We start from the raw sequence: 22,328 nt of genomic DNA, 5'->3' as shown, positions 1-22,328 counted from the left end.
GCAAAGAACTAGAAACAGAATAGAAATTCATCAATTAAAGAATAACTAAGCAGAATGCAGTACGTGAATGTAATAAAATATTACTATGCTACAAGAAATAGCGAATTTAATAAATACTAAGAAGCATGATTACCATGAAGTGATGCAAATTGAAGTAAGCACAACCAAGGAAAAACATACAAAATGATTATAACAATGTAAATAGGTAGAACTGCTACTTACTCAAAAATGAATGTTGTAAAATTACAAGACACAAGTATGTGCCCAAAAAGAAGTGATGTAAGAAGTGATACCTCTACCTACTCCTTTGCTGAGAGGGGAAGTCTACAGTGTAGAACACATTGCATCTAGTATCAATTATTCTTGATGTATCGAGGGGTTTTACTTTGTTCCTCTTTTTAAAAAAAGTTTGCCATTATATAAGATGCTTTTGGAGAGGGAAGTGATGCAGAAGAACTGTAAGCAATAGAAAAACAACACGTTTCAATAAAAAGATATCTCAAACAAATAAAAAGGCACTCTTACTCTAGACTTGGGGGAAACCTGCTAGACTTAGAAGGGCAGTAATCTTTTACTAAAACCCTTTAAGTCTTTCATAACCTGGCTCCTACCCATTTATCCAGTCTTCTTACATCTTACTCCTCTCTATTTATTCTGTAGTACACTGGCCTCTCTGCTGCTGTTCCTCATAAAAGGCATTACATTTCCTGACGCCATGAATTTTCACCGGCTCTCTCCCATGCCTGGAAATGTCTTTATTCTCATCCTTAACTCTCAAGTTTCCTAGCTTCTCAAGTCCCCAATAAAATCGTACCTTCTGTTAAGAAGTCATTCACAATCCTCCTTAACACTAAAGCTTCCATTTTATGATTAATTCCGTTTTATCATATGTGTGTCTATATCTATCTTGTTCATACATGTTGTTGGCATTTTAGCTCTCCTTCCCTTCTACCGCCCATTAAAGACTGTATGCTCTATGGGAGTACAGATTGAGTTTTTTGTTATTTACCTTTCTTTGGATCCCCAGCACTTGGCAGTGTCTCACACACAACAGGCACAGATACTTAATAAATGTTTGTCAGCTTGACTTGACCCTAACCTGATCTACAGACTACAAGATTAAAATGAAATCTGAAATCAAATCAAATCAAACTGCTCCACTACAGAAAAATGACCAGTACCTCTCTACCATCTACCTCCAATTTTCAAGTTTTCAAATTATTTCTAACCCAGAGAACTCTGAAGGTAAAAATTCAACCAAAGAAGAAGGGGAAGAGCCCAATTCAGCCACACTAACTACAATCAGCCTTATAGCTCCTAAGTAAACCTAGAAATGGTAATCTATTTTAAAATTCCTAACCCCCCCTCCCCCCCAAAAAAGCCCTAAAATCAAAATAACCTAAGCCTTAGGCCAGGGATCGGGAAACTATGGCCTCAAGGCCACATGTGGCCCCCTAGGTCCTCTCAAGTGTAGTCCTTTGAATGTAAACTTCACAGAACAAATCCCCTTAATAAAAGGATTTCTTCTGTAAAACTTTGGCCTCAGTCAAAAGGCTGCCCTCAAGGACCAAAAAGGCCACATGTGGCCTCAAGGACATAGGTTCCCCACCCCTGCCCTTAAGCTAATTTAGTAACTGGTGGCAACAGACCTTCGGTGGGAATGAGTGCTCTTGCCAATACATACAATCTGGATTTCTCACTCCTGAAAAAAAGCAGTAAGATCACAACAAGAGGACAGGTTTAAAAAGGAAAACAGGATAGGCAAACAGGAAAATTATTCCTTGAGGAACTCCCTAAAAGTGATATAGGCAACTCCGCAATTCACTTAGTCAATAAGTATTTATCAAGAACCTACTATATTCAACGCACCATTCAGGGTAACAAATATAAATCAAAGTCTCTGTCATCTCAGAACTTAGAATAGAGTAGAGAAACATGTACACGAATACCTACAATTCAAGGCTTTATGTAGTTAAATGTCAGATACATGAACTAGAATGAGGACAGAAAAATTACATCTGATTGGACAAAATATGGAAGTGAATTTGGATGAAACAACATCTATACTAACGTATATATGAACACAAATTTTCAAGATGGGGAGAGGGTGGGATGATGAAATGGGAAAGATTTAAGTAAAACGTCCTGAGATGAGAAAGTCCAATTCATTTTCAAAAAAGGTTTCATCCACAGAGGACTTCTGTATTAGTGTTGAGGTTTAAACCCAGGGACACCAAAAACTGTTGAGGTTTCACTACATGTTGTGGTGAAACAGTCTCAAAGAATTCAGTCAGACCACCCCTAAATCAAGTAGACTGACACCTCTCATGAAGTGGGCTAAGTTCCAAGAGGAACCAGCAACTTCAGAGAAAACAAGATGGATTTTATAGGGTAAAGATGTAATCACATAGCAGAAATTTACATAAAATATAGAATATGATTAATATTAAAAAGGCAGGAGGAATGTTAAGGGATTAGGTAATGAAGGAGGAGCCGATCTATGGTTCGGAGGTTAAACATTCTGGTCATGCTGCCCTCCAATTGGCTAGGTATTGTGGTCTTGTCTCGTCAAGATGAACAGTTAAGTATTGTGGTCCTGTCTTGGGCTAGAGATGGATGATGTGACTGACAGAATACAAGAACACACATGTTCAAATATGTGGGAATGGGTCTGGGGATAGAAGCTAGTAAAGGCAGCGACTGGTTTCCATCACATGGACACGTCTGCTGTTTCTATGCTGTGAGAATTATGAGTTTCAGGGACACACACCTGTTGTCCTAGTGAGCAGTGAGGCATGAAATAGTTAGGACATTTTTTGGGGGGGGAGGGGGGGGCCTAGGTAGATACAATGGGCCTGTAATGAAGTTAGATTATGGCAGGGGAGGGGGTTGGGAGCAACTCTATTAGGACTCCTACAGAGTAGTTAGAGGTAAGACTGGAAACACTGGATTGGATAACGATGTATGCCCACTTCAAAAAGTCTGGATTTTATTTTACATGCAGAAATGTCAAGAAGGTTTTTGAGTGTCGAAGTAACACAATCAATATGATCTGGCCAAGATGAACTAGAGGTAAAAGAGAACAGTGGAGATACTATTACAATAGTCCAGGTGAGTTTTTTGGTAGTAGCAAAGAACTAAAAACAAAATGGGTACCCATCGAGTGGAAATATCTAAACAAGCTGGTAATATGAATGTAATGAAATATTATTACATCACAAGAAACAACAATATTAACAACTCAAAAGAACACAGTAGTTTCTATGATTTGATGAAAAGTAAGCAGCAAAACCAGGAAAATACACACAATGACTACAACATAAACAAAAGCAAACAAAATTAAACACTGTATAATTATAATAACCAAGCCTGGCCCCAAAAAGACTTGAAAAAAATACATCTTCCTTACAGTAAAGAGGTGAAGGACTATGAAAGTGGAATGTTGTATATTAATAAACAGAGATTCATTTTACTGAACTATGCTTCTATTTTCTTTTATAAATCTGTCACAAGCCAGGATTCTTCACCAACTCCACATACTGGACAGGTAAACAACATTGAATGAAGCAGCAAAGCGCCCTGAGGGAAAGACGGGACACGGCATGTGCCAGCAGAATCAAATCCCCTTAGATTTGAAAAAGACAACAGTCTGCTTTGCTCTGTGTTCTGACACCATAGTTTTTTCCCTGGATGTAGATAGCATTTTCCGTCAGGAGTCCTTTGGAATTGTTTTAGATCCTTGCATTTCTAATCCAATCAGAGATAACTTAGGACCCTGAACCCAAGTACCTAGAAAATAGCACTACACCACACCAGAAGTCCTGTTTCCACATTGGTCCTCAAAAGGAGCAATCATTGTGGAGAAGGATCCCACCTTACTTACCCACCACTACCAAATACTGACCAACTGACACTTAACAGGCTTGAGGTAAGCCCAAGAACCATGAGAGTAGCAGGAGCCACTTTCTCCACCACCCTCCAAACACCCATCTTGCTTCCAGCCCAACCCCTGCAGCCATTATCCCCAGAAGATGAAGTCTGGGCAATTTCTATAGGCACAGCCACAGCCACTGAAAGCCCAGAAAAGAAACTTTTCACCACCAAAGTCTAGGCATCATCAAAGAGTTCAACATTAAAAACTGATCTGATCTGATCAGTGGAAATGACATGAAGAAGATGAGTTACCATCTGCTTGGATGATGTATCCTAAATCTCTTCATTCAACGTACAGCTGATGCCTTACAGGTGGTCTCCTCCATTAGAAAGTGAGTTTCTCTATGCACAAAGGGCTTTAAAACTGCACATACTGTGATGCAGCAATATCACCACTAGATTTGTATTCCAAAAGATTAAAAAAATTAAATATGTACAAAAATATTTATAGCAGTTCTTTTTTGTGGTGGCAAAGAATTGGAAATTGAGAGGCTAGCCATCAGTTGAGGAATGGGTGAACAAGCTGTAGCATATAAATGTAATGGAATACTACTGTGATATAAGAGATGATGAGCAGGTAGCATTCAAGAAATTCTGGAGAGACTTCTATGAAGTGATGCTGAGTAAAGTGAGCAGAACCAGGAGAACATTGCTCACAGTAAGTCACAAGGGTGCAATGACTGATTTTGATAGACTTCACCCTTCTCAGAAATGCAAGGATCTAAAACAATTCCAAAGGACTCCTGACGGAAAATGCTATCCACATCCAGGGAAAAAACTATGGTGTCAGAACACAGAGCAAAGCAGACTGTTTTCTTTTTTCTTTTACTTTTTTTATCTTTCTCATGGTCTCTTCCATTCGTTATAACGCTCCTATGCAAAATGACTAATGTGAAAATCTGTTATGTGTAGAATCCATATCAGATTTCATGCTATCTTGCAGATGAAAGGGAAGGGAGAGGGAGGGGGAGAAAATTTAAAACTTATAGAAGTGAATGTTGAAACTAAATATAAACTGAAAACTGTTTAAAAAAAAAAAAGTCAAGAAATGATGAGCAGGCAAACTACACAAAAACCTGGAAAGACTTGAATGAACCGAGTGAAGTAAACAGGACCAGGAGAACATTGTACACAGTAACAGCCACAATGTGCTGTGACTAACTTTGTTATACTTATCTCTTTTTAGCAATGCAAGGATCCAAAACAACTCCAAAGCAGTCATGATAGAAAATGCTGTCCACATCCAAAAGAAGAACTATTAAGTCTGAATGCAGTTTGAAGCATATTATTTGCTCTTTCTTTCTTGTTTGTTTCTTCTTTCCTGTGGTTTCTCCCATTGGTTCTAATTCTTCTTTACAACATGACTAATGTGAAAATAGGTTCACTATGAATGTATACATAGAGTCTATATCAAATTATATGCCATCTTGGGGCAGGGAAAACGGAGAGATGGGAGAAAATTTAGAACTCAAAATCTTATGGAAGTGAATGTTGAAAACTAAAAAATAAATGTTTTTAAAAAGACAGCTACTCAGTCAATACAATGATCCAAGATAATTCCAAAGGACTCATGACGAAAAATGCTATCCACCTCCAGAAAGAGACCGATGAACTCTGGGGATGCAGACTGAAGCATACTTTTTTCACTTTATTTCTTACTAATTTTTATACTATTTTTCAACATGGCTGTTATGGAAATGTTTTCTACAACTTCACATGTATAATTCAAATATTGCTTACTTTCTCAATCAATGGGGCAAAAGAAGGAGAGAAGAAAATTTGGAAATCAAAATTCAAAGATGTTGAGAACAGGAATGGTCTTACTTTTCTATCTGTATCCTCAACTCTTAGCATAGTGCTTTTTACAACTAGTATCACTGAAAAATGCTTTTTCATTCATTCATATAAAAGCAAATGACATTAATTAAAACGTTTTTTAAAAGCATCAATAAAAAAATGTAAATATATGACAAATCTCAACATCTAAAACATGTTAAAATCCATGCTGGGGGGAGGGGAAGAAGTGCAGTAGGGGACAGAGTGAGAATAAAATGTAAAGGACATGTATGAGGGACATCTCCCAAGAAAAATCAAAAGTACTGGAAATGATTGGATGTGTAAGCAGTTAAAAGAATGGTCTGATATTAACATATCAAAAACTGCCAAGAAATCTTTGAAAGTAAGGATGGAAGGAAACCAGGAAATCACAAATAAGTATGAAAAATAGCAACTATGTTGGAAACAGGAACTAGTTAAAACAGATTAAAAAAGTTAAGACACTAAAGTCAAACATTAAGCCTTAAAGAAATTTGGCAGTGTAAGATTATAGTTCAAATGGGTTGATGATATACTCTATCATATGTTCAGACTGGCTATATAAATACCTAAAGCAAACCAACCTTGGGACCAAGAAAGATTGAGATTCAAGTTCTACCTTTTTTTACATACTGACTGTGCAAACCCTGACCAAGTAGCTTAACTTTTCAATGCTCTAGGTCACAAGAGTCAAACTGGAAGCCTTAAAAAACTCCCAAGAACAGCTGAATAGAGATTAAAATCTAGGTGGGAAGTATTTAACAAAATAAGTAAAAATACAATAAAGCTCAGACAATATTAATTTGTGGTTTTCTAAGTCAATATGCACCCCACAAGGATTTGTTTTGAGTTTGTCACCACTGCTCTGGAACAACTCTCTTAAGATTATAAAGAAGATTATAAATTGTAAATTATAAATTGTAGAGAAGCTTCTTACCTCTATTGGTAGAAGACATCTGGGAATTGCCAAGGGTCAATAGGGTCAAGTCCCCATTCTACCAAAAATACAGCTCTTAACAAGCAACTATCTCTAGGATTAATTTATCAATTAATCAGCACCTCACTATGAATTACTTTACCGATCCACCGAGAAGAGAATTTAGATAATTAGCACATAATTGCAAAGCACTTTCATGTTATCACATTTGATCCTCGTAACTCTGAGAAATACTTGCTATTATTATCTCCATTTTCCAGATGAGGCAAACAGAAGTTGTGAGTTCTCCAGTCACAAAGCTATTAACGTCTACAATAGTATTTGAACTCAATCTTCTCTTCTCCAAGGCCAGTCTATGTTCACTAGGCCGCCTACCTACCTTATACTTCAGATTATAAGGGGTAATTTTGCACTAAGAAAACAGAAGGGCTGGAGAAGTTCACAACGTAGCATTTGGGAGGGGAAAGAGGGCCTAAGACAAATTTTGCATATTTAATTATAAGTGAGCTTATAAAATGCTTTAAGATTTTCAAAGCTCTTTCTTGTGAGGTGGATAGTACAACATTTTCATTCCCCAGGAGCACAGCTAATCAGATTTGAGCTCCAGATTTGACTCTAACCATAATACCAGGCTATCTTTTACTTAAGATTCTAATGACTACTACAGATTCCTTAGGTGGAAAGAACCCAGAAAGGGGCTCAGCAGCCATCACAAGGTACTGGTCCTCTCTGAACACACCCTACACCCCACACGGGGCTGTGCGCTTGCTCCCATACTTTTAGCATGATGTTTTCAGCCATGTTGTTAAATGTTTTCAATGAGGATGAACAAGGCATCGAGGTCAACTACCATACTGATGGTAAGTTCTTAAAGTTGAAAAGCCAAGACCAAAGTGGAGGGAGTAACGGTGCGTGATTTTTTTGTAGATGAATGGGCACTCAGTGCAGCCTCTGAAGCTGAGATGCAACAAAGTATGGATCAATTCTCTGCTGCCTGTGCTAATTTTGGCCTAATAATTAATACCAAGAAAACACAGGTGCTCCTCAGCCACCACCACACCATCCATACATGGACCATTACTTACAACAAATGGAGAAGTTTTGAATGTTGTGGATAAGTTCACTTACCTTGGCAGTGTACTTTCCAGAGACTTACACTTTGACAATGAGGTTGATGCAGGCATTGCCAGAGTCAGCTCAGTGTTTGGGAAGCTCCGAAGAAAAGTTGGGGAGAGAAGTATTAGACTGACTACCAAACTGAAAGTCTACAGAGCCGTGGTGCTGACCTCATTGTTATATGCTTGTGAAATATGGACAGTCATGCACCATGCCAGGAAACTGAATCGCTTCCACTTGAACTGTCAGAAAGATTCTGAGGATCATCTGGCAGGATAAGGTACCAGACACTGAAGTCCTTGCTCAAGCTGAACTGCCAAGTATTCAAACTATGCCTCAGAGAGAGCAACTCCAACGGGCTGGCCACGTTGTTCGAATTCTAAATGTATGCTTGCCAAAAAGGCAATTTTATGGAGAACTTACATGCAGCAGGCGATCACATAGTGGCTAGAAGAAACGATACAAGGACACTCTCAAGGTCTCTCTCAAGAACTCTGGATTTAACTGTGCAACATGGGAGACACTGGCACAGGACCGATCAGCATGGCGTGCCCACATAACAAAAGGTGCTGTGCTCTTTGTGCAAAGTGGAATTGAGAGATCACAAAGTAAACGCAGGATGAGCAAATTTGGGATATCCCCCCCAAATATTCACACAGACTATCTTGCCCAACCTATGGTAGAGCATTCTGAGCTTGTATTGGTCTGATCAGTCACAGTCAGACACACAGAAATTTCACTTTACAATGGTGATGTCATTTTGTTCCTCTTTGAAGATGGACAAAAACCTACCAGATTCCTTATCTCTCCCATGCCTAGGGCACACACATGGGCTACCAGTATTGGAGACCCACCTTCTGTGTAAGTATGGGTCTTAGAGAGTTGTCCAGAGCACTGAGAGGTAAAGAGATTTTCTCTCTAAGTCACACTAACAGCAAGAGGTGGGACTTGAATTCACATCTTCCCAGCTTTAGGGCCGCAGCTCTCACCCACATACTCAAGTTTTTGTCTTTTTAAGTACTGTGCTATCTCTGGTTTTCATCAAAATTATAGAAACAACTTAATAGAAAGCTACTAAAATACATTCTTATCAAGGAGCACTAAAGCACATACATAATGAAAACATGAGATTTTTATCAACCAAGTCCTCAAGCCCTCTCGGTGCAAACAAAATCAATTTTCACTAACTTCTTTTATTACTCACCTTCCCAATCCTTGCCTGTCATCTCCCTAAACTCCTAAACAAAACAGATCTCTTTCAAATTCATTCTGGCACCTGGTTCACTACCTTTCTCTCCAGCTGACATTCCCCTTGGATTCTTCACTATCACCAACCCTTATGCTTGCTGGAATTTTTCTCCTATGTTCTTTTATTATTCCATTCTACTTCATCTTACACTTTACCTTCCAAAAGTGCTCTGGGATCCTAAATTCTGGATTTCCTCTTCTTGCCAAATTCCTGCCCTTCCACTTTTTTTCCCTTGGGTGTAGGAAGTGGGGGTGGGGTATAAGTAAGTAGATCCTGCCCACCTAACCCTCTCAACCCTGGGTAACTTCTACCGTCCACCTCCTTTGTTCCTATACCCAAATTGCCAAGTAATGCTGAAGGAATTCCTGAATGCATGCTGACTTGGTACACTATGAATTTGTTTACTTAATATCAAATGGGCTTTCACTACTTCACAACAATCCTTTTACTCATCCACAGCTGACCTAGTTAGGCATCTGTTTTAATGAGCTCAGGCAATCAAAGGGAACTCTCAACCCCCCTCCTCTAAACTTTCCAATGTGCTCCCCATTCTTTCTCTCCAGTCTCCAGAGATAGCCCTTCTTGTCAAGTCTAATCCCTAAAGTCTAGTCCCTAGCAGAGACTTTAGGGGTTATGTCATCTCTTTTCTCTCCCTTTCACAAACTTGATCCATTATTCATTCCCTTTCATTCATGCAATCTCAATCACTCCTCTTTATAATCTTTCATCAGCCTACAGACAGGTTCAGGTCTCCCATATCCTTACCTCCTCCCTCCCCAACCTCTCCATTCTGGCAAAAACAAAACAAAAACTTTCCACTGATCCAAGTTATCCCTAATCAGTTATTACCCTCTCTTTTCTACTGCTAAAATTCTAGGGGAAAAAATCCTATTATTTTTCCCACCTTTCCCTTTCTCAACTTCCTGAACTCTAAATGTCTAATAATTCTTTTCTTTTAACTGTGAAGAGATGTAATTACATTGTAATATATAAAAATCTGATTATGAGATAAAGCAGATGAGTCTGGTTATATTTTTAAAAGCTTTGGATCCAGCGTTTTAAAAGCAATGGGTCTAGAATAAAAAAGCACATAAAATAACATTATAAAGAAAAATAACTTCAAAAAATTTAAGATTTCTGATCAATGAAATGACCAACTGTGTCTTCAAAGAAAATACTGGACAAATTACGTGCCATCCACCTCCTAACAGAGTTGAAGTACTCAAAGTAAAGAAAGTGACACATTATCTGGCCATTACCACTGTGTGAATTTATTTTCCTTGACTATACTTATGTTACAATTTTTTTCTTTTTTTCCTCGTTTCGAAATGGGAGAAGGAACTGAAAGAGAGAAGTGGTATGGGGTCATAGTGATACCAAAGTAAAAGAGCTACTGAACCATTTCTTTAATGCATAGAAGGGAACAGATGGAATTTCAAAAGAAAGGCCAGAACAGTTTTTAAAATTAAGTATGAAATGATTATATATTTTTTAAAATAAAGCAAGTAGTATGAAATGGAGATTCATAGTTTCAAATACAATTCTCCTTTTGTGGCTTGCTGTGTGTGTGTGTATGTATGTATATATGTATGTGTGTGTGTATATATATATATATATATATGTAGAAACGCTCTTTTGTTGGTGTTTACATTCAGAATTTTTTTTTTATTTTAAAAATTGGCAAAAGAAACTGGGATTATTTAACCTGGAGAAGAACAGTCTCCTGAGAGGAAATGATGGCTACCTTCAAGTATGTGAAAGACTGTCCGTAAAAGAGGGACCTGACTAACTCTGTTTGGCTCCAGAACAGAGAATTAGGAACAAAATGTAGACGCTCTAAAAAGGAACATTTAGGCTTGATATCAGGAAAAACTTCTAAATGATTAGAGTAACCTCAAAGTGAATGTGCTGCTTCCAGGGGTGATGGATTCCCCTTCTTGAAGTCAAGATGGGACAACCAGTTGTTGGGCATGTGTAGAAGAAATTCTTTTCAGGGTAAAAACTAGAAAACACAAGTCCCTTTGAAATATGAAATTCTGGGAGCCTCTCCCCCTCAAGATCTACTACCATGATTCTGATTGCTTGTTCCCTTTCTTCACCTGGGATATCTTGCTAACACTTCAAACTGAAAAGTGCATTCACCTGCTATCAAAAAAAAAAACAACAAAAAAAACCCAAAACCTGCCTCTCCAGTTTTGATAATGATATCCAAGTAAAAACGAAGATCAAAACTCAAGATTTATTTTTAACTACCCCTCCCTCTCCCTGTATCTAATCAGTTGCCTAATTCTATGAATATTACCTTGGTCAGCCCTCACATCACTCTTTTCCATTTCAGCTGTTCAGGCTTCTCATTCCCCTCCTCTTTACAAAATCATAATTGTCCTAAACATAAGAAAGGCCAGAAGGAACCAAAGACATGCAGAGTTGCTTTGAATTGACTATATACTAAATTGTTGAACTGACTACATACTGAAAAAGCAAGTTTCACATAATGGGAAATTCAGTTTCATGTGGAAAAAAAAAAGAACACACAACCTCTCAATCTTAAAACAAATGATGACAGCTTCCTAAATGGTCATTATAAAGTCAACATATCACTTCTCTAAGTATTTCTTCACTCCAATAGGAAATGCACTGCTCTGATTACTCTTCTACTCAAAAACTTTCAGTGGCTCTCCAATGCCTAGTAAAAAGAGAATAAACTCTTTAATTCCAACACGCAAGGCTGTGGCAGGGCCAACAGGATTTTCAGTCTTTCACTGCTTTTCATAAAGTCTGGCCTTTGAAGTTCTATACCCATTCTTACTATGTGTGAGGATATAGTTCTGGTTCTTGAATTTTTGTGGCTGCTATTCTTCCACACTGTAGAATGTAAGTGAATCAACACGACTTACCATGAAATATATACAAACATTTATACACAGCTATATTAACAAACTTTTCATTTGATTTCTAATGATTGGTTTTGCTCTTATTTTTCTCTTCCTCTTTAAAAATATGAAGTTTTATTATTGTGCTAAAAGAAATGACAAGCAGCTTGATTTTGTAAAGACTTACATGAACTGATGCAAAGTGAAATGAGCAGAACAAGAAAAGTTATACAAAGTAACAGCAATACTGTTTGATTTAGAACTGGGAATAACTTAGCTATTCAATGTATTAGCTATACAAAGATCCCAGACAATCCCAAAGGACTAATGATGAAGTATACTATCCACCTCCAGAGAAGAAACTGATATTGTTTGAGTACAGACTAAAACACACTATTTTTTCACTTTCATTCTTTTTCTTTTATTCAAGTCTTCTTGTACAAAAAGATCGCTATGGAAATATTTTACATGACTGCACATGTATAACCTATATTTGCAAGTCACATAAAGGGAGGGATAGAGTTTGGAACTCAAAAATTAAAAAAAAAACTGTTAAAAATGTGTTTTAACATATAATTGGAGAGAGAAATAAAATATATTTTTAAAAAATATTAAGTTACATGGATGGCTCTCTGAGGACCAGGAGAAACACTGGAAAAAAAAAACTGGTGACAGAAAAAAAATTGTCAATAAAAACTTATTTTAGAAAGGTAAAGCCTTGTTATAATCTTTGTATATTGGAAATATATTCCTCCTCCCCTATGGAATCTGAGTTAGTATTTCTCATGGAGAATTTCAAAGACAAAAGCCTTCAGCATTCCCTTTAAGGACTCTGAGTCCTCAATTGAGAAAACAAACTAAGACCTACCTCCTGGCACTTGTCAGACAATTAGCATCAACCTCACGTTACTTATCCCTCAATTTTTGCTTTTACTCCTAAAACCCACTAAGAAGATCTCCCTATTATAACCTTATAGTTAAATTATCCATCTGGCTCCAAAAAGCAGCCTCAAGGTACCTGACATCATAGAAAAGACTCTCCACGTTGTCCATTAGCTATAACCTAAAGCTAATCAGTAAACAATCCAATTTCATATTCTCCTGAACACAAAGATCCCAAAGTACAGATTTGGAAACAGGGATAACAAATAACATTTTGCTTCCCAAACACCTCTCCTACTCTCACCCTCAGTCCTGCAAAGGAGGAAGCATCCCAAATACATGAGAGAAAAGGAAACCTTCCTGTATAAAAACAAGAAATTTACAAGTCACATTTGGAGCTGCTGCCTCATCAACCCAATATGAACAAAAATTTGGAAGGTTCTTAGTTCATTCCTGTTTCCCTTTAGCTATATAATCACTTATTTGGAGAATGTGCAGTCAAATGAAGGAAATGAAATGAGTGGGAGAAAATGAACCAGTTTCCTCCTCACTTTTAACTTCCTCCAAACCAGGAAGTCCTTATTCCAAATGCTACAGAAAGTAGTTCCAATTTAAAAGCCTCCAACTACTAACTAGCTCTAGTCTACTTTTTCAGCTGCATTTCATACCACTCTTCTTCACATACTCTTGTGTTTCAAAAGTGAATTTCTGATCCTGCTTACACCAGAATGGATCTCTCTCTTTCTCTACCCCAATTTGCTACCATTGCTCCTTTTAAGTGCCAACTCTACAAAACTTTCTCTTACCTTCAATCTGTTGCCAACCTCCAGGTGAAAGTGATCTCTCTTCAGAAATTTCTCATAGGACTTTACTTGGACCTCTCCTAGGAATTACAGTTAGCTGTACACATGCTTTCCACCATTTTACCTCTATCTGTAAGCTTCTTGAAAACCAGATGTGTGTGCCTACCTCCAAATTACTTATGCACAGAACAACTGAACTGAACCACTGGAACCTAGAATGTAAATCTGGAAATCACAGAGTAAGATCATATGGAAAGTAGACTCAGGATTCACCACTATTTACTTAAGCTGAATTCTCAAAATCAAGACATGGAAAACCAAAAGATGAAGGGCTCCAATTACTTAATCCTCAAAGAAATACAAAGGATTGAATAAATAAAAAACAAAGTATTAACATTTTAAGTGTTGGTAATGTTTTTAAATATTAATGTTAACATTTTTTATGTGCTAAGAACTGAGCCACATGGGGAAAATACAAATACAAAACTGAGCAAGTCCCTGCCTTCAAAATGCTTATATTGTAATACAGAAAGATAAAACATACAGGAGTTTCAGTCTAGGAAGTTCTGCCAAGAAGTGGGAAGGAAAAAAAGGTGGGGTACTGTCCAAGCAGTTGAGAAGATGGCAAGATCTCCAGGTCAGCCCTAATTTTCCTGGAAAGTCTGGAGGGAAAATGAAGTTGGATCTTCATCTACCTCGATTAAATTGAATGTAGACCATCAGGTGACTACACGCACACTCATCAGACCAGCTCAGTCCCAGGTAGAGATCCAAAACTGAGCTGATCAAACATATATGACAAAGGCCCAATTTATCTCCACTCTACAGCATCTTCAATCTCTTCCTCTCCACTAACTCTTCTGAATACAGAAAAGCAAATCTCCTTGCCTTACAAATGTCCTTGACGCTGACTGCAACTACTGATTTATTTCTCCAATTAATGACCTATACTAGTAATTACCAAAGTGTGGTCTGCAATCTTCTACGGTTCCCTGAACCTCTTTCAAGTGGGTCTATAAAGTCAAAACTATTTTCATAATAATACTAAAATGTTACAAATGCCTATTGAAACACTCCTCCCTTTTCCAACTACATATATGTGTGAGGCTGGATTTCTTTCATATACTTCAAACAGACAACATATCACAACAGACTGAATGCAGAAAACAGATATGAGAAACCAGCCGTCTTGCACTGAAGACATTAAACAAATTTGCAAAAATATTTAAGACAGTGCCACTCTCTTCAGCATTTGTTTTGAAAAATATTATTTTCCATTTAAAATGTTATTTATGTGAACATGTAAGATGTTTATTGTTATTTTAAAATTAATATTGTTTAATTATCAACTTTAATTTCTAACATGTTAAAAATCCATACATACAATTCACATCAACAAAACTCCTTTGCAATCCTTAATGATCTTTCAGAGTGTACGGGGATCAAGAGACCCAAAAGTCTTGAGAATCACTTATTTATACCCACTGCCAAAACTCACTTTCTTAAATAACGTACAAAAGCAGGCTTCTCATCCCCCTACACACTCTACTGAAATTACTTTCAAAAACAGTCATTAACTTCTTAGTCCATAAACCTAAATGTGGGGGGAGGGAGCCTGTGAAGTTAAGAAACATAGAACCTCAGTGTTACAAGAGACCTCAGAGGTCCATCTAGAACCTCCTCTATAACATCCACAAAAAGTGGTCATCTGGTCTTTGCTTGATGACCTCTGATAAGAAGTAACCTACTACTTCCCAAGGTAGTCTCCTTCTTGACATTATCCTGCTTTCCTTTACCATCCTTGCAAAATATGCTCCTTCTACTTCTCTATCCTAACTCCTTCTCCCTTCCACCACCTCCAAAGGCATTTCCTAAAATTCTCAGTCCCCATCTCTCTTCTATATTTCACCAAGAGAAAATTCTCTATCTCCAGCCCCAACTTTTCTCCATAGCACTAGTCTCAAATTGGCACATAAAGTTATTATTTCTGGGTCAAAGGGTATGAACAGGTTAGAGTACCATAACATGAGGATGAGAGCACCTACTTCCCAGAGTTTTTTGAGTATCAAATGAAATAAGTGGTATCTGTAATATGCTTATTAGCACAGTGCTTGGCAGACAAGAAGCACGATATAAACAGTGTGGTTATTATTGTAATATAATCAATATATAAAAACATATGACATAAGTATACATAAAATATATTACAAATATTATTAGTTCTAAATCATTTTCCAGAATATTCACTAAGCTAATAACAGATCTCATTTTTCCTACCCCAAACCAGCTTCTCGTCTCCTTAAACCTAGTACTGAGAGTAATATTTCACTCTGACCTCTTTTTCTAATTGTTTAGTTATCCTTCACACTATCTTTTTCAGTCACTTCCCAATATTTTTTTAACAACCTCCACACAATGCAATCATTAATTACTTCCCAAAATTTCTCACAGAATTTTATTTTTGTTCCTGATTTCCTAATTTGTATTATCATGATTTCTACAGGGACTTCATTTTCCCTACGAGATTCTATGTTCTGAAAGGACAAGAACTATGTCTGAATTCATCTCTATCTCTAAAACACCTACTAGATTATAAGCACCAAGTACAAAAAATCTCACATTCCCAGGACATCTTATTTCACAACAATGCACAGCTGGTAGAGCTATATTTGGTACAATCAATGCAGAGAACAAAGGAAAAGATCCTACAAAATCAAAATTATTCATAGTTACATTATTTTTGAAGTAGCCAAAACTAAGAAACAGAATTCAGAGAAGTATGGAAAGGTTTATATGAATTGATGCAGTGACAAGCAGAAATAAAGACAATATGCAAAATGTACATAGAAAGAAAAGTAGATGAACATAATGACCAAGAAACTCTAAACTCTGCCCAGGAGAGAAGGGTGAGAAAAAGCAACATCCTCCTTTGCAAAGGCAGGGAGGGAAACTATGGGTGTGAAAATTCCATTATGCTGTCAGACTTAATTTATGCATTGGTTAGTTTTCCTGAAGTGCTTCCGGTTCCCACTCTCGGTCAGATCCATTCCAGTTCCCCTCCCCTTCCTCCTGCCTCTTATTCCAGTGTAAGGGATAGCTAGCTAGATAAGGAGAGTGAGGGACAACAATTCAGGAAATGAAGAGGATATAAAAATAAAAAGTTACCAATAAAAAGAATCCTACTGTCATTAGCCCACCCAGTTAGGGCTCCCTTCACATATATACCAGTACAATAACTCATCTTGCACACTGCTATCAAAATAATCATTCAAAAGTATACTTCAATTATACAACAGAAGTTCTAACAAAGAAATCTTCAGTCTATATACATATAAAATTCAAATTCCTTTGACTAGCACTCAAGTCTCTACCAAACCTAGCTTTATCATACCCTTGAAGGCCTTTCCCAGTTACCCCAGCTGCCCCTCTGTTACTTTCCATCTACTATGTATCTTGTATGTACTCATTTATTTACATGTTGTTTCCCCAATAAAAATGTGAACTTTCCCCCTTCCTTAGAATCTAGTAAATACTTTCTATGTAAATCTAAGAACATATGTAATGAAGAGAAGTTAGAAGACTTTTCAGTAAGGTCAAGGATAAAGGAAGGATGCCCTCCACTACTATTCAACAAGAGTTCTAGAAGATTCTTTTCTACAAGAAAAAAATGATACATGTAGGCAGAAAAAATAGTACTAAATGGGAAAAAAGAAAGAAAAAATGAATAAGCACAGGCAAAGGAGAAAATAATTTTAATAAAAAGCAGGATGTTTTCAAAAAAACCTGGAAAAACTTACATTAACCGATGAGAAATGAAATGAGCAGAACTAGGAAAACAAGTGTACCCAGTAACAGCAATACTGTACAATGATCAACTGTGAATGACTTAGTTCCTCTCAGCAATACAAGGATCTAAAACAACTCCAAAGCACTCATGATGAAAAATGCTGTCCATATCCAGGGAAAGAACTGATGGAGTCTGAATGCAGATTGAAGCATAATATTTTCACTTTATTTTCTTTGTAGTTATTTTTCCTTTAGGTCTGTTTCTTCTTTCACAACATGACTAATAAGGAAATATTTTTATAAGATTACACATAAATAATCTATATCTAATTGCATACCATCTTAGAAAGCAGAGGAGAGGGAGAAAGAAAAATGCGGAACTCAAAATTATGTAAAAACCAATGTTTAAAATTGTCTTTATATATACTTGGAAAAAAGAATGTACTATAAAAAAGAAAATCTAGTAAATGTCTTTTATTCCTATATAGTAATATTTCAGTAGACAAAATAACTAGATGATTATTAAAAATTATCCACTCTATCAACCCCACTCACTCTTTGATAGAAGATAAAAAGAGGTATTCTCTTTCTCTCTATCCTATTCGTCCCCCTTTATTTTCTTTGGTGTCAAAATAGATAAAAAGCCAGGCCTGAAGTCAGGAAGACTTGAGTTCAAATGTGGCCTCAGACACTTGTGTGACCATGGGCAAGTCACTTAGCCTCTGTCTGCTTAAGCTCTGTCTACCTCAGTTTCCTCAGCTGTAAAACAGGGATCATAACAGCACCTACCTCCCAGGGACATTATGAGAATCAAATAACATAATAATTACACAATGTTCAGCACAGTGCCTGGCACAAAGTAAGCATTACATAAATATTACCTTTCATTATTAAAGTTTATCCTTATACATCTCTTAGTTTTCCAAACACTATCTATAGGCATCATGTCCCCTAACCCACCACTTTAGTCATAAACAAAAAGACTAAAAAAATTAACCTTCCAAAACATCAAAATTTTAAGATTAATTTCTCTTATCATATCCTAATTCCTGTACTTCTACTCTGGGTCGTATTTGTATCTCTCCTGCTCTTCACAAAATACATACCACCTGGACAATCAGTGCACCTGTTGTTCCTAATAACCAAACACTGCCCAGACACAAAAAGTATGAACTGCTTTTTCTGGGGGCCTGGAAAGATAATAAAAATGCCTTTCTATTTTCTACCAACCTCTTCACTCATAACTAACAGCAAAAAAGATCACACTGCATAAGGTAATACACAAATAAAAATAATGAAACTTAATCTCTCTCTTCAGTGTTCCCAAAAAAATAATTACTAGAGAACTGCTTTTATCCTATTTCACCACAGGAATACTATAAAGAGTATAAAAAGAACAGTCAAGTAAAAAGGTTTTTAACTATGTCAAATGTGGCAATATAAGAACATGCTGGATATTTCAATGTGACTAATGTAACATCTACAGATTTAGTAAAAAGAGTAAAATCTGAACTGAAATTTGGAATAACTTCTCATTAAAAAAGAGCAGAGTCAACACATATACTAGTTTCCGGTATTACCTACAGTTCAAATGTGATCAAATGATTCAACCTTTATTTCCATTTCCGTGTTTTTCAATCCACAGAAACTGCTAACGAATCCCAATTTTAACTTCACTGCTTTTAGGTGTTCAAAGGAAGTCAATATGTAGTTGAGTTATTTCCAAGTTTCTCGTTTTTTCAAATCTATCTAAAAACCACATTTCAAGATTCAGTCCGAATTAATTCTATAAGTCTTTAAACAACAACTTGACAATACACAAACTGCAGAAAAACTGCAAGGTTATACAAAATGGTAGTATCTATATTAATGCTTTAAATGAACACAGCCCTTACCACTCTCGCTGCTCTTTCCTGAGACTCACATTTCCTGCAAAACCAAGGTCCAGTGGGTACTTGAACAATGCCATAGCAAGCTGTTAGAATAAAAATAAAATGGTTTTTAACACACACACACACATACATATAAATCTCAAAAGTCATAGAAAATCAAAATCCTTTCAAAATTTTTTCTCCTTTACTCAACAGAATACACAAATGGTGATTTGAAATTTTCCAGTTAACAAGAAAAACAAAGTATGTTTTTACTTAAAATTTTAAACATAACATTGCTTTTTAATCAGTGCCAAACAAGTCACTCCTGTTAAATAGCTCGTTGCAAAGGAAAGACCAAGAGGTCAAAGTTAACACAATTCATGAGATTTTTCCGTGGAACAAAAATTCAGAACTTCATCCTCTCATTCTGGCATAAACTTAAGTCACAGCAAGCACTGCACATTACACTTTAATTAAATGAAGATTTTCAAAACACCTTTTAAAACTGAGCTGACATGACAAAAGGAAAAAATTAGTGTCATGCTAAAATATTATTTAATCCTAACTTTAAATATGTAAATGGAAACACAAGGTTGGCTCCAATGCCTCTAACCGCCTGAAAACAGATAGTGCTCTGAAATACTATCGTTCTATCGTTATTTCTAAATGCATATGTACATATTTAAACTAGTTTAGTCATAACCTGACTTGAAATTTCAACTACAGGATTTTAACGAAATTACTAACAAACCTGACCATAAATCTCAGATTCAAAGCTATAGGCAGTATTAGGAGATCAGAAAAAGAGTACAAAGAACCCAGCAGGTGTGCAGTCCCCTCTAAGCCCTCACCTCAGCCCCCAAACTGCAGCTGGGGAAGGCAGATCGTACTGCACACCCCAAAGGAACGGCTTCCCGGTGGCTAGCGCCTGACAAGTCTTTTCTACCAACGTTTGTGCCCACACGTCATGCCCTCGTGCTACAGCTCCAGGCCCCCAGCTCTGCCCTCCGCCTAGCCTCACACGCTCGCGGACCTCGCGGACGCTGGACGACACCGACCGGCCACCCGAGAACCAGGACCGCTGGCCTCCACGCCGCGAGCGCTGCCCCGCTCTACCCACAGCGCCGCTCTGGGCGTCCGGATCCCGGGGGAATGTCAGCACTAAGTTACAGGGCATGACGGTCCGGCCGGCCGGCTCGCCACACGGACCCGGAGAGCGTCAGCCACGTCTCCCCAGCTAGTCCAGCGGAGGGTTAGAGACCCGCGCCCGGGCTCGGGAAGCAGGCCTGCGCGATGCCTTCCAGCGGCCACGTCACCCTCGCCCCCCACGGCCCCCGGCACGGCCCCCCGGCTCCGCCGGCCGGCGCGCCCGCTCCGCCCTCCGCCCTCCGCCCGTCTCCCAGCTCCGGGCTCCGCCTGCCCGAGGCTTCCCAGGACCCGGCAGCGCCAGGCGCTCCGGGGGGCCGCGGAGGCGCGCCGGTTCTGCCCGACTTCTTCACCCCGCAAAGCCCCGCGGATGACAGCCTCCCCACGTGCGCCCCCCGCCGCGGGACCCCCCGACTCACAGTCGCCCCGAGCCGGTCACCAGTCGGAGCTCCGCGCGGGGGGCCGCCCGCAGCGCGCCGCGCCCCGAGCCCGAGCGGCCCCGGCCGCGCCGCGGGCGCCGCCGCAGCCTGCTTCCCCGGGAACCTCCGGCGGCCCGGCCACCCCCGCTCGCCAGCAGCCCGGGAAGTCTGCCGAGCTCCTGCCAGCCAGCCAGCCAGAGGCAGAGGGGCGGGAAGAGCGCCCGAGAGGAGGGGCGCGCGGAGGGCCCCCGCCCCCCGCCCCTGCCCGGCCGCGGGGCGCCCGCAGCCCGAGGGGCTCCCCGCCCCCTGCCGGCGCGGCCACACGCACCGCTCCCCCGCCCCCGGGCCGGGGCGCGCCGCGGGGGGGGCCGCGGGCGGGGCGCGGGGCGGCGGTTGGGGGAGGCCCGGCGGGCGGGCGGTTGGCGGGGTGTTTACCTTGGTGCACGGCGACGCTGCAGCCGTGCCCGTCGCAGTAAACCAGCGGGTTCTCGGCCCAGCCTCTCTCGTCTGAGCAAACGCAGCAGCCTCCAATCATCTCCTTCATACTATGGGAGCCCTCGTCCTCCAGTGACACGGGCCGGTCGCTAGAGACCATCTGCGGGGGAGGGGAGAAAGACCATTGAGGGGGCAGGGAGCTCACGAGGACCCCCGCCTCCCCTCGAGCCTCCCCGCCGCCCTCCCCTCCCGCCGCCCCCCGGCCTCCCCCGGCCCGAGCCCGCACGCCCGCCCGCCGCTCCTCGTTCGCTCACTCGGGCTTCGCTGCTCAGTCACTCACGTTCTGCACTGGAGTCAGGAGCCATGTCCGTGCTGACTCCCTACCCCCCTCCCCCCTCCCCACCCCCTCCTCGCCTCCTCCTTCTCCTCCTCCTCTCCTTCTCTCCCCTCCCCACCTCCACCCGGGATGCTAACACAGGAACCTGGAGAGGACACACATAGCAACTAGGCCTCCGCACAGGCGCACTGGGGGGCTCCCGCGGGGCAGCGGGGAGCCTGGGAGGGGAGAGAGGGAGCTCGCTTCCTCCTTAGCGTCATCCGGCGTGCGCGCCCGCCTCAGCCCCCAGGAGGAAGAGGAAAGGGGAGGGGGTGGGGAAGCAGGACGTGCGCGCCCCCGGCACGACGCCGCGGCTTCCTTCTTCCCTCCCCTCCCAGGGTTCTTCTTCCCTTCCCCCATTCCTATCCCTGAGGGTGAAGCGGGAGAGGGGGATGGGAGGGAGCCGGGATCACGGAGAGCCTCGGCAGGAGCGCGCCGCGCCGTGCACGCGCACGCGCACGAAAGGGGCGTCGGGTCAGCCTCCCGCTTTCTCGGCCTGCAAGCTCGCCCATGCGGCCGTTGCGGGAGAGATGAGGGCAGCGGCTGATGTCGGCGAAATGTGGGTGAAAGTGACCTCCGTGGCCTCGCCCTCCTTCGGTCTACCTGACGCAGCCCTCCCGGAGCACTCGCTCAGTGGAGAGCCCGGGCCTTCCTCAGGAAGGACGCGCGGCTCCTCGCCCGGGG

The 22,328-nt window shown here is 40.3% G+C and overlaps 1 protein-coding gene across 13 annotated transcripts in view; it reads right to left on the bottom strand.

Moving 5' to 3' along the window:
• Positions 1–22,328, bottom strand: part of MLLT10 (MLLT10 histone lysine methyltransferase DOT1L cofactor) — a 259,175-nt gene extending 236,847 nt beyond the window's left edge. For 3 of the 13 annotated variants that reach the window (XM_072651676.1, XM_072651684.1, XM_072651683.1), the window contains exons 1-3: positions 21,583–21,857; positions 21,269–21,428; positions 19,290–19,369 (exon numbers count right to left, since the gene is read on the bottom strand). In XM_072651676.1, the coding sequence (XP_072507777.1) occupies positions 19,290–19,369; positions 21,269–21,428 (240 nt within the window). In that variant the 5' untranslated portion in view covers positions 21,583–21,857. Of the gene's footprint in view, positions 1–19,289; positions 19,370–20,119; positions 20,708–20,833; positions 20,910–21,268; positions 21,429–21,582; positions 21,905–22,247 lie in introns of those variants that run through there. The other 10 variants (XM_072651682.1, XM_072651678.1, XM_072651677.1 and 7 more) reach the window with 10 other exon arrangements.

This window comes from Notamacropus eugenii, chromosome 3 (assembly GCF_028372415.1).
Source record: "Notamacropus eugenii isolate mMacEug1 chromosome 3, mMacEug1.pri_v2, whole genome shotgun sequence".
Lineage (NCBI taxonomy): Eukaryota > Metazoa > Chordata > Mammalia > Diprotodontia > Macropodidae > Notamacropus > Notamacropus eugenii.
Note: the sequence above shows the minus strand (reverse complement) of the source record. Positions and strands in the feature narration are given on the sequence as shown.